General features: G+C 53.8%; 1 protein-coding gene across 3 annotated transcripts in view; it reads right to left on the minus strand.

Moving 5' to 3' along the window:
- Positions 1-2,743: 2,743 nt before the first annotated feature.
- The window catches only part of RALY (RALY heterogeneous nuclear ribonucleoprotein), a 117,618-nt gene continuing 107,635 nt past the window's right edge, over positions 2,744-12,726 (minus strand). For all 3 annotated transcript variants that reach the window (XM_039563430.1, XM_039563429.1, XM_039563428.1), the window contains 6 exons: positions 10,503-10,550; positions 10,164-10,324; positions 9,678-9,791; positions 8,511-8,656; positions 4,615-4,663; positions 2,744-4,391 (listed from right to left, as the gene is read on the minus strand). In XM_039563430.1, the coding sequence (XP_039419364.1) occupies positions 4,619-4,663; positions 8,511-8,656; positions 9,678-9,791; positions 10,164-10,324; positions 10,503-10,550 (514 nt within the window). In that variant the 3' untranslated portion in view covers positions 2,744-4,391; positions 4,615-4,618. The remainder of the gene's footprint in view (positions 4,392-4,614; positions 4,664-8,510; positions 8,657-9,677; positions 9,792-10,163; positions 10,325-10,502; positions 10,551-12,726) is intronic.

Below are 12,726 nucleotides of genomic sequence, written 5' to 3' on the forward strand. Positions count from 1 at the left end.
TGGCTCTTACAAATTCCCCAAAGAACAGTCCCGTTACAGCTGCAGTAACTGAAATGTTCCCAAAGTGCTGCACGGCCTGGAACTGTGATGCTCATCAAAGTTAATGGGAGTTACTAAAGTCAGTGAGGGTTTCTGTGGCATCTCCTGACTCAGACAATGCATGACTGCAGGCATTTTGGCCCCAGTGATTGTCTGTGTCCAGAAGCACCTGGAAGGAGCATTTGGGACTGGAGTAACCCTGCTCTGCTGCTCTAATGCCTGCCCAGGCCAGCATGGGAGAACCAGAGCACCAAAACTTCCGGCACATCTGCTGATCCCATCTCATCCCACCCCACCCCATCCCATCCCATCCCATCCCATCCCATCCCATCCCATCCCATCCCAAGTGTGTCACCAGTCTCAGACATTCCCGTTTCCTTTGCAGAGGTGCAGGCAAGGCAGCAGACACTGAGACTTTGGGGTTGTTTCTAACCAAGACCACGCTGCTTTTGCCACTGATGGGATGGCAGCAAACAGAGCAGTCCAAGTGAGAAGCCAGGTGAGGTCCAGGACACTTGGGAATGGGACATCCTCTCTGTGGGTGGTCAGGAGTCTTTAACAAAAGCTTTTTTCAAGCTCACACGTGGCAACTGGTGCGTGTTCAGTTGAGCTACTCAGCTTCTGACTATGAGCTTTCTTCAGACTATGCAGACGTTGAATTAATTGTTGCCTGTGGGGTTGTTCTGGAGAGAATGGACTGGCCCAATCCTTGTCCTCCCACATGCCAGCAGGACAGGGGGGATTTACAGGGAGCAACTCCTTGGGGATGCTGGACCATGGAAAAGGAGGTTGGGTGCATATGGGGTGGGACCCTTTACATTCATTCAAAAGCTCACGGAATTTGAAACATCTTTTTTGCATCATGGATGTTTAAAGGGCCTTGGGGAGGACCCCACACATCTTTCTGTTAGCCAGGCCAACCCTAAAGGCCCAGGAGCTGGCTGTGCCTATGAGCCAGAAGATGAGATGGGGAAGAAAAACGGGTTGGTTTAACTTCTATCTGGAACTGAGGAAAAAAGAATTTATGACTTTTGGAAGAACAGGGAGGCAATTTAGGACAACTACAAGAGTGTCATGGGGCTATGCAGGGAGAAAATAAGAAGAGTCAAAGCTCAGCTTGAACGTAATCTGGCTACTGCCACAGAAGACAATAAAAACCGTTGTTGTGAATACATTAGCACCACCAGCAGGGCTAAGGAGAATCCCCCTCCTTTTTGGGATGTGGCTGGGGGCCAGTCTCTTTTCCCAGATATCAAGGGATAGGACAAGAGGAAATGGCTTCAGGCTGTGCCAGGGGCGGTTTAGGTTGGATATGAAGGAAAATTTTTTCACGGAAAGGGTGGTCAGGCATTGGAACAGCTGCCCAGGGCAGTGGTGGAGTCACCATCCCTGCAGGGATTTAAAAGAGGTGATGTGGCACTCGGGGACATGGGTCAGTGATGGCCTTGGCAGAGCTGGGGGCAGTTGGACTGGGTGGCCTTAGAGGGATTTTCCAACCTAAATGGAAATGTGGGAACCTAATGTGGGAAAGCCCCTCAGAGCAGGGGTGACCCCTCCTGGCTGCCCATTCCCCTCCTGCTGGAGCCAGCAGGGAGCTGTGCAGCTGGTTTATGGCCCAAAGGGTGCATGAAGGGGTCAGGGGTGTCCCTTTCCCACCCCCTGCTGCCCCCTCACCTCTCCGTGTGGGTTCTCTTCACCGTCACAGAAAGACCTCGGTGAGCACCAAAACCCCAGAACTCATTTCCTTGGGGCCCCACCTACAGCCAGGAGCGGAGTGAGCTGCCCTACAGGGGCCTGAGAGCTCCCCCAGTCCCTCACTCTCCTCCCAAGATAATGAACAAAATCAAACCAGTTGTTTGCTGGGAGACTTTGGCCGTGGAGTGACCCAGCCCCAGCCCCTGAGGCACTGCAGCACCTCAGAGCTGGGAACATGACTGAAGGTCGGGCTGATTTCCATCTTCTTGAAAGCCAGTTTGACTTGGTTTGGTTTTGGTTTTTTTTTTTTCCCCTCCTGTTGTTCCTCCTTCCAGCCACAGACACCCAGCCATCAGTCTGATGCTGCTGCTTTTCTCACCTTGAACGGAACTGCTGACTGATGGCAGGATGCATGGAGAGATGGATGTTCAAACATCTCAGACTCACCATAAACTCAGGCAGCTTTGCCCTCCAGTGCTGGATGGTGGCTCAGCCACAAAGAACCCACCAAGGCTGGATGGGCCTTGGAGAAACCTGGTCCAGTGCAAGGTGTCCTGAAGAGATCATCTTTAAGGTCCTTTCCAACCCCAGCCATTCTGGGATTCTGGGATTCTCCCCATGTGGTCACTGGTCCCTCCTGACACCACTCTGGTGCCAATCAGAGCAACACTGTGCTTAAGAAACAGTTTTTGGCACTGCTGGCTTGTGCAAACTGGCAAAGCAGCCAGATTTTTCCAGTTTGTTATGAGCTGGACAAGTGAAAAATCCAGAGATTAAAGGCCAGGATTTGGCCCCTGCTCTCCTGCATTAAAGAAGTTTCCAAGCCTCCAGGGAAAAATCCCAGAGCCCCTGTGAACGCAGATGTTTTGGTCAGCCCAGTGGGATATACCTTGTGGAAGGGAAAGCAAATCCTGTGGGGAGAGCGGAGGCTTGGAAAGGGAAAAAAGCCTTGTCTGGAACAGAAGAAAGAAGTGTGTGTGTACAGCAGACAGAAGAGAGGGGAGGCAGATTAGATTTCTTTCTTTTATTATACAGGATTGTATGTACAAGGTCACCTCTCTCCCGAACATCAGCATCACAGTCAGTTCACAGCCACACCTGCAGCTCATCTCTCCAGGCCTGGAGAACAGCTCGGGACAGCACGGTGCAGACATTGCACAGGAACCACAGGGGAAGGATGGGCTCTCCCTTCAAGCCCTCCTCAAGCAGCCCAAACTAAGAAATGCAAAGGAAACTTTGTGCTTCAAGGGCCATGCGTGCTCCAGGATGGTGCCAGGGAGAGGAAATGTCACCCCTGGAGCTGTTTTCCCTTCACCCTTCCAAGAGATGCCGTGGATGAGGTTGGAGCACTTGGGACCACCCAGGGCCAGGTGTGGGAGGGATTGGCCAAGGGGAAGGTGTGGACAGCACTCTGGGTTCCAAGCACTGATGTGTGTGTGTGTTCTGGAGGGGAAGGGGGTGGGCAGGACACACCATGTATGAAAAAAGTGCTGTGGGAGTTTCAGTCCCGTCTACCCCGGGAAAACAGGACAAGCCCAGCAAGGAGAAATGAGAACGGCTGAGGCCTCTCGGGTGCGGGGGTCCCACGATGAGCCCTCTGCTCACAGCACCGGGCAGGGGGCAAAAGCAGCTGGGATCTGGGGAGCAGGGGGGTGCTGGCACACCCACATGCATCGTGCTCGGGTTATTCCCTGTCCCCAGCCTCGGGCACGCTGTCACCCTGGGGATGGAGCTCAGGCAGAAGCAGGAGCTGTCGCACCACTCTCCTGATGTGCCCTGACCGGGGCAGGAGGAGATGTGGGCAGCCAGGGAAGGGGCTGATCTCTCTGGCTCCAGGCTGCAGGAGGAGCTCCCTTCCTTCCAGGGAGCAGCTGGTCCAAGGAAAGGGTCTCATCCACAGCTGCTGGCACCCCTCACTCTGCAGAGGCTTGCTCAGCCCTTACATGGTGGAGAATGAGGACACCAAATCACTGAGGGTGACGTGTCCTTGGTTTCTCCTGCTTGGGATCACTTGCTTTCCTGCAGCTTCCTCTCCCCTCCCCTCTTCAAGCAGCTTCCCAGAGCGCAGCAGCTGCTCCAGCACCGACTCCTTTCCACCTGGAAGTGACCCTGGACACACAGCAGCTCATGGGGCGCAAGAGACGTGACAGGAGGTGGCCGTGCTGGGGGACAGCTCACCCCACACCTCTGACTCAACAGGATCTTCAGCACAGAAACAGATTGTCCAAACTGAGACAGTACTTTTCCCCCAGTCAGGAAATGCTCTGGCTCTCACCTCGCACAGGAAAAATGTCTTTATTGGGTTGGGCTCAGTTCTCTCTGCTCTCCTGCAAGCAGCTCTAGAACACCTCTGGCTCCCTTGGGGACACAGCTGCTCTCCTGATCTCTGTGGTGGCTCTGGGTTGTGCAGGTCTGGCTCCTGCCTCTGGCTGCAGAGCTCCGAATCCATTGCAGGGGTGGTGGGGATCCGCTGGGAGGATGAGTTTTCTTTGCCTTTGCTTTACAGATGGATGGAAGATGTTGGGCCATGTTTCTTCTTTGAATGCCAGGTAGAGATGACAGCAGCACTTCCATTCAGCTTGTCTTGCTCAACGTGCCAGGACAGGGTTTAGCCTCGTGCTTTCCTCACACTGTTGCTCACAGCTGCTCTGGGTGGGCTGCAAGGAGAAAAGGGGAGCTACAGCACTATCCTTGAACCCCACAGATTTGTCATTTAGGAGAGAGGGTGAGGGACTGGCCAGTGACCCAGCTGAGCAGCCAAGCTCCATGTCTCCACATAGGGGATCAGTGGAACAGAGCCTCTCCTGAAGCAGCAACCCCCCAGCCCAACATGCACAGAACAAGAGCTTTGGCTCAGAATCAGCAGCAGGGGAGCTGTACCTGGTTACTGTAGTCTGGCATCCTCCACATCTGTGTAATGGCTGTTCTCCTGCAGGGAAAAGGAACCACAAACAGTAAACCCCCCTGTGTCCCTCCTGCCCTGCCTGGGGCGCTGTGACACCTCGCATGTGGCCACCAGCTGGTCCCCTGGTGTGGGAGAGCAGTGCCAGGGTGCTCAGTGTGATGGAGGAGCTACAAAACACACCTGGTATGGACACCAGGGGCCAGGGCTGTGCTTGCTGGCACAACAGAGGCCCAGGCAAAACCACACAATTCCTCTGGCTCCTTACTCTGAAACAGCTCTGCCAAACAGACCTGGGGTGTGTAATTCCCTCCTGGGCTTGGAAGTGATGGAATCATAGAATCATTTAGATTGGAACAGACTTCCAAGATCATCAAGTCCAACCATTAACCAGCACCTCCGTGTTCACTTCCCTGGGCAACTGTTTCAATGCCTGACCACCCTTTCAGTGAAGAAATTTCCCTGATCTCCGATCTAAACCTCCCCTGGCACAGTTTGAGGCCGTTTCCGCTCATCCTGTTTCTTGTTCCCTGGAACTGCCCCGTGATGCCAGCGTGCATCAGTCCACAGAGGCAAATCAGAGTCCTGATTCTGCTGCTGAGCACAGGAACTGTTTGCAGCAGTCCCAGTTTGCAGCAGAACTCATTTTCCAGAATGGTAACACACATTCATCACTACAAATACCACAGTAATGGTGCTGAACTGCTCCCCATGCAGGGGGGTTTGGAAAGCATGGCATGTTGTTGGACTGGCTTGATGGTCTTGCAAGTCTTTTCCAGCCTTTGTGGTTGTCTGGAATTTCCTGCTGGAGCTGTTGTGCAGTGCAGCACCGCTGGGAGAATGGGGTGCTCAGCAGGAGTGTTCAACCTCCTGCACAGGGGGAGCATTTCAGGGATGGAAATGGATCCAGCAGTTGTCTGCAGGGGACACGAGGGAGTCCAAAAGGAAAGGCAAGGAAACAGGCTGTGCCTGAAAGCCAGGGGAGGTGTCCTTGCTGTGGGCAAGGATCAGGGACAGCCCAATGGGGCTGTCACCGTGGCAGGCATCTCCTCACACCACGGGTACAGAGGCTCCTCTGGAGGGCTGCAGGACGGGGCACCTCCACCACCCTGGCATCCGGGGGGAAGGAGCAGGGCTGGAGCAAGAAACAGGAGACTTTTGGAGAGCCTCAAGAGTAAGTTCCTGACCCAGCTGACCAGGGGAAACATTGTTCTCGTTCCTGATGGCCAAGGAACACCTGGTCAGGGATGTGAAGGTGGAGAGAAGCCTTGGCTGCAGAGCCCATGGGACTGTGAACCTGAGTAACCTGAGAGAAGTGACCAACACCAAGAGCAGGATCAAATCCCTGAACTTAGGAGAGCAGATTTTGGGTTGTTTTGGGACCTGCTTGGCAAAATCCCATGTGAGACTGCCTTGGAGGCTGAGGAGGCCCAGGACATCTGGGCTTTTACTGTGTGAGACTTTCACTGAGCCCCCAGCATCAACCCCAAAAACCATTTGGATGCAGACTGGGCAGATAAATGACCAAACCTCCCTGAAAACAGAAGAAAATCTGACTGCAAATCAACCACTGTGTGCTGTGAATACCTGAACACATCAGGGTACCTTTAGCTCTCCCTCCAAAGCAGCTGTCTGTGTGCAGGGATCTCCCCTTGAACAGATCCCTCAAGACACCCCTCACCTGACACCAGGCATTGCTGGGCTGGCAGGTGACCTTTTTTGCACAAGTGTGACATTTAAGGCACGTACACAATGATCTTTGTATCCCATAGTAAGTGCAGTGAACAGTACTGACCACCAATCCAACTGCACTTACTAAATATTTTCCATACCCAAATGTATGGCTCAGAACTCAATGATCTCCATCAGCTCTGAGTGACCTCTGACTCTTCTCCTGTCACTCCCCTGCCCCTCAGTGCCAAAGGGATTTTAGGGACCCCATTTTGGTGCCGTGTCCATGGACAGCAGTGTCCATGGTGACAGCCACACTGCTGTGTGTGAGCCAGAGAGATGTGGGACAAAGGAGTCACTCCCCAGGAACTGGGGACACTTCAGAAGTGCTCAGTGCTGGTGCAAAAGTGCTCAGTTGAGGTCAGGAGCAATACAAAGGCTGGCTCTGGCAAGCTGCCTTGCAGGGCTCGAGGAGCTCCCTGCACATGCCCTGCACACACTGACTTGACCATCCAGAGCACTTGGGAGCCTGTCTGAAGCTGGCAGTGAAATATTTCTGGTCTTGATGCCACATCAGGACCAGGGAGTTACAGAAAATAGAGATGTAAGTGAGCTGAAATAGACATCTTGTTCCTCGTAATGAGGACCAGCTCTTCCCAAACTATTGCCAGCAGATGTCTCTCCACTATTTTCTTACCCCAGCAATGGCAGACAACTGCCCGTTTTTTGTGACAGGCTGTGTGCTGCTTTATCAGCATTAACATCAGCAAGTTTCCCCCTAATTTCTACCCTCTGTTTCCCTTGATGTAATTCAAACCTGGACTTCCTTTTCCTGGCACAGAGCTTGTGCCTTTCGTCTTCCCAGTGCCTGGAATGACGTCTCCCCTCAAGCAGCTCCCCCCAGATTTGGCAGGACTGATGGACTCCAGCCACGAGGCCCCAGACCTGGAACAGCTGAAGGACCCTATTCAGAGCCCTCACCCATCATGGCTCCAGCAGGACAGAGCAGGAGAGCACAAACCAGCTGGGAGTGTTTGGGGTTGGAGGAGCTTTTAGGCCTGGGGAAATGCTGTGGATGTGCAGCATGGCCACCCCAGGGATGGGAGGTGAGGAAGAGGAGAGGGAGGCTGAGATTCATCCTCACTTCTGCCGCCAGCAGTGCTGGAGTGGGGATGGGTTGGAGCTGTGCCAAGGGGCCACTCAGGGCAGGTCATGTCCTTCTACCCTGGAGCCCTGTTGGCCTCAGCCTGGATCTGGAACTGGTCCTGTTCTCAGCAAAGGTTTGGTTTGGGATAAATGACAGTGCTGGCAGTGGTTACACAGAGCCTGGTATGCCCTGTGATGTACCCAAACACTGGGCTCCCATCCAAAGGCACACATTTGTCACTGGGTTCCCCAGGAACACCCCTGCTTGGGGCAGGACTAGGAGCAGTGGGGCAGATGTGTGCCTGGCACCAGTGGTGCTGGCACTGCCCTCGCTGGGGGTGCCCTGGCTCGGTCAGACCTTGGTTTGTGGCATGGGACAAGTCCCTCTGGAGAGGGACTTTGGACAAGGGCCTGGAGAGACAGGACAAGGCTTCACATTGACAGAGGGCAGGGTTAGATGAGATATTGGGAAGGAATTTCCCTGTGAGGGTGGGGAGGCCCTGGCACAGGGTGCCCAGAGAAGCTGTGGCTGCCCCTGGATCCCTGGAATGATGGTTGGATGGGGCTTGGAGCAGGCTGGGATAGTGGAAGGTGTCCCTACCCATGGCAGGGGTGGAACGAGAAGTTCTCTAGGGTTCATTCTAATCCAAACCCTCCTGTGACTCTGTGGATGTCCGGTCAGGTGCAAGGGCACTGCAAATGCAGCTCATCTAACACAGCCTGTCTTTGCCATGGGATTAAATCCATCTAAGAATCACCTGGGAGCAGAGCAGTGTGGTTTAAACCACTCCTAGCTGTGAAATCAAGTATAAATGTCTGAATTTCAAGAGCCAACCATGTTTCCTTCAGCACCTCCACAGGTTTGCATGGGCAGTGCTTTTGCAGGCAGCAGGGAGGTTTGGAAGAATAAGCTGTGAACAACAATCGGATTTAAATACAGCAATTTCTTTGAAGGAAGGAAAAACTACTTCTCCTGGGGATTTAGCAAGTTCCAGTAAAGCTGTGCCCCACGACTGAACTGCTCTGCTGCAGGGATGTTTCACCCAAGCTCTCTTACCAGTTCATCCTCACACTCCTCCCGTGCGAGTCCCTCCTCCTCGCCCTCGTCCCCGTTGAGCGGCTCCTCCACGTTGGCCTCGGCCTCGGATGCCGTGTCCTCCTGGGACACCTCGCTCTTGCTGCTCTCCGCCTTCTTCCGGGCCTCTGCAGGGCAACAGCTGGGTCAGGGCTGGGAACGGGGGCCACAGCCTGAACCCCGGGGTCAGACGGCCCCCACACCCGGGCCGTGGGGAAATAACAGTGATGGAGAGGCTTCCTGCAGCGGGGAGCTCTGCTGATCTTGAGGAAGCAGCCTGGGAGACCATGGAGAGGGCAGAGAAGGTTCCACATCCCCCAACAAGGCTGTGGGAGCCAGGCAGGGCAGGATAGGATAGGGACAGGGATAGGGATAGGGATAGGGATAGGATGTAGGATAGGATAGGATGGGGATAGGGATAGGATAGGGGTAGGATAGGACAGGATAGGGGTAGGATAGGATGGAAGAGAGGCGAACAGACTAAAATAGAACTTGGATAGGATAGGATAAAATAGGGATAGGATAAAATAGGGATAGGAAAGGAAAGGAATGGGAATGGGAATGGGAATGGGAATGGGAATGGGAAGGGAAGGGAAGGGAAGGGAAGGGAAGGGAAGGGAAGGGAAGGGAAGGGAAGGGAAGGGAAGGAAAGGAAAGGAAAGGAAAGGAAAGGAAAGGAAAGGAAAGGAAAGGAAAGGAAAGGAAAGGAAAGGAAAGGAAAGGAAAGGAAAGGAAAGGAAAGGAAAGGAAAGGAAAGGAAAGGAAAGGAAAGGAAAGGAAAGGAAAGGAAAGGAAAGGAAAGGAAAGGAAAGGAAAGGAAAGGAAAGGAAAGGAAAGGAAAGGAAAGGAAAGGAAAGGAAAGGAAGAGAGAATAAGATAGGACAGGATAGGATAGGATACAATACGATATGACAGAGTAAAACAGAATAGTAGAACAAAAAAGCAAACTGAAAAAAAATATAAACGATATGACAAAGGAAAAAAAATCTCATCATTTTAAACCCCAACTCCATTAACTTCAGGAATTCTGGTGTGTTATTTTGGCCTGTGATTCTACCCTGGAACCTGGGGGTTGACATTTCCCTGTCAAAGCCTGGAGGGAGTTGTGATGCCAAGGCCAGCCCTGAGGCATCCTCGCACCCCACTGACCTGCAGACAGCTTCTGTTCCTCAGCAATCTGCTCCAGCCGGCCCAGGAGAGCATCAATGTTGGATTTGATCTGTGTCAGCTCAGTTTTGATTGTCTGCAGCTCACTGCTCTTCACTTGGAGGGAGGAAGGAAGGAAAGGAAGAAAAGGAAGGCACTCAGTGCCCTGCAGAGCACCCGCGGAGCAGCCCCACCCCGCGCCTGCCCCAGGGCACTTCCTGAGCAGACAGAAAAACCACGGAGGAACCCCGGGCTGGCAGCTCGCTGGGAAACTGGCAGGGAAGCTGGGGGGCTGCTCCCAAAAAAGCCTGTGGGCGCTGTTTCAGGCAGGCTGTGGAGGCCGAGGCCGGCCTTTGGCGCGCTCAGGCTGCACCTGCACTTCCCCAGCCGCACCCCCCGCAGCCGGGCTGCTCTTTCCAGGCGTTCGGGGCTTTCTGAGGGGTTTTCTGGGAGGCCCCACGCGTGTCCCCAGCCCGGGCACACACTCACACTTGAGCTTGGCCGAGCTGTTGGCGATGGCGGCCGACCTGGCGAAGAGCTTGACCGGGAGCGTGGCCTTGACGCGCCGCACCAGGGGGATGGTGACCCGCGGCCGCTTCACCGGCACCACCCGCGGCACCGGCGACACCCGGCCCCGGTACTCGAAGATCCTGAGGGGGAGGCAGAGGAAGGACGTGGCAGCCCTGCCGTGGGGTGCCCCAGCCCCAGCCCCCGCAGCGTTCCCGCTGATCGCGGCCATCGGATCCCACCCCACAGGCTGGGCTGGACCCCAGGCACCCCAATCCCTCCCTCCCCTGCCCCACAAAGCCCCTCTGGCTGACGCCTGACCTGTCGTAGAAGTCGTCTCTGTAGTAATCATAATCGAAGTCGTAGCCACTGCAGAGACATCAGGGCATCATGGGTTAATTAGTGCTGGTAACTCATTATTATTGCCCCCTCACGGGCTGCTGAGTGCCCCCAGGGCCACCAAGGGTAAATAGGTTGATCCCCCTTCATAAGGGACTCTCATCCAGCAGGACATGGACAGTCCTGGCTGCAGGGAGATGGGCTGAGCCCAGGAGGAAGATTTGGGGGGCTGAAGGCACTGGAGAGGTTGATGTTGGCAGAGGGGTGTTAGCCTGGTTATCTCAAGGAGGAGCAAGATGTGTGTGGAGGAAAGTCGGGACGAAGGGCATATTTATGGGGATATTTATTAATTTAAACCTCTCTCCCCCCAGCCAGGCAATGCCCACGTCCTGTTCTCTTAAGCTTGAGCTGCATTTTAACCTAAAGTAGGAGCATTCCCCACTCCCTGGAGACCCAGTAACACACATTCCCCCCTTGCTGCAGCTGTTTTTTCACAAGGCAGCAAAAACCAGGGGGTCTGACCCCACACATTGGTATCAGTTGCCCCAGCTGAACACAGCACCCTTCCCTGGTGTGCTGAGGCTCAGTTCACACTGGCTAAGACAGAGGTGATGCTGGTGGTCTCTCCTCTCTGCTCTGAACAAAGACAATTAGTGCAGCCCCAGAAAGCAAAGTCTGTCCTGCCTCCTGAACTGCCTGAAAAGAATGGGAAGAATGATAGATTGATGCGGGGAGAGGGACGGGCTCAGCCAGGAGGAACAGGGGAGAGGGAAGGATGACCACCCAAGTGTGTAGCTGAGAGTAAATTTGGTGCCCTGCATCTTTGACAGAAGCGACAAGAACAATGTGAGGCTGGCTGGGATGGCTGGTGGGGTGTGGTTTGGAGCAGGAAGTCTCTCCTGCCTATGCTGGCATTGAGGTCCCAGCCAGTGTTAAGTTTCAGTAACTGGTTGGCTTCCTAAATGTGTTTTTTCCACACTCCTTGGGTTCCCCAAATGCCTGTGGCAGCATGTGGAGACCCAGCCTGTGCCCTGGGGGAACCTGAGGGTGGCTGGATACACCAGAGCTGCTTTGGGGCCAAGGAGTTGGTGCCAGGGTGCTCATGCACCTCCTGCCCCAGTAGTGCCCTGCCATGGGGACTTCAGTGAGGAGATATTCCATAAAGCTGGGCTTTATCTCTGAGCAGCTGCTGCCTGTGGCATTCCCAGCTGGCTGAGGGTGGGATGGGGAGAGCAGGGTTGCACTCCTGAGGAAAGAGCACTGGTGGGGGGAGATGTGGCTGTGGAGGTGTTATCACCACAACCCTTCCAGATTCCACTGCTTGGTGGAAAATAGCCATTTTTGACCGATGAATTCCAGATTCTTTTCAGGTGCCCTCCCCTTCAGACCTGAGTTGTAGCCAACATTCCTGCTGGGCTCAGAGGACACAGGAATATCCCACAGCCTCTGTCCCAACCACTGCATGATCTGTGTTTACTTATTCCCTCTTCTGGATTGAAAGGGAAAGGCACTTCCTCGCAGGGCAGCTGCTGCTGGAATGAGCCCAGCTGTGTGTGGGGCTGAGGGGATGGACACCAGGGAACGAGGCACTTCCATGGAGCTTTTCATGATTGGTAACTTGATTTCACCTGGGGTGAAACCTGGAGATACAAAAATTCTCCAAGAAAATAGCTCCCCTCAGCCTGCCAATTTATTTTGATCACCGAGGATGTTTGACTCCAGGTCTGTTTGAATCCAATAAATACAAAATACCATCAAAACAGGAAGGCATTTGAAAGGAAAATTGAAGAAGGATGCTTCTACACTGTCAGACTCTCCCTCTTCAATTTTCTCCCTCTCCTTAGACGCAACTCAAATGAAATTGCTGTGATTTTGTAATATTTTCAATCCTGACAGGCTCTGGTGAAGTGCTTCTGGCTCTCTCTCCAGCAGAGACAATGTTCTCCCCAGTCCCAGGCAAGAGGAGACAGTGGCATCTCCCTGCAGCTCCAGGGCTCCAAGTGGGATGAAGCAGTGCCTTTATCCACACCCTCCATGGGGTGTTGCTCTTGCTGGAAGCTCCCCGTGGCTTGGAGACCACGAGGCAGCTTGGCAGGATTTGTTCATAAACAACACAAAGCTTGGGAGTGTTTGGCAAAATTTTGAGATGCCCAAATTCCTTTTACCTGACCCCATTTCACACTCCTGGTCTGAGCAAGCTTTTCCT

Source organism: Corvus cornix, chromosome 20 (assembly GCF_000738735.6).
Source record: "Corvus cornix cornix isolate S_Up_H32 chromosome 20, ASM73873v5, whole genome shotgun sequence".
Classification (NCBI taxonomy): Eukaryota; Metazoa; Chordata; class Aves; order Passeriformes; family Corvidae; genus Corvus; species Corvus cornix.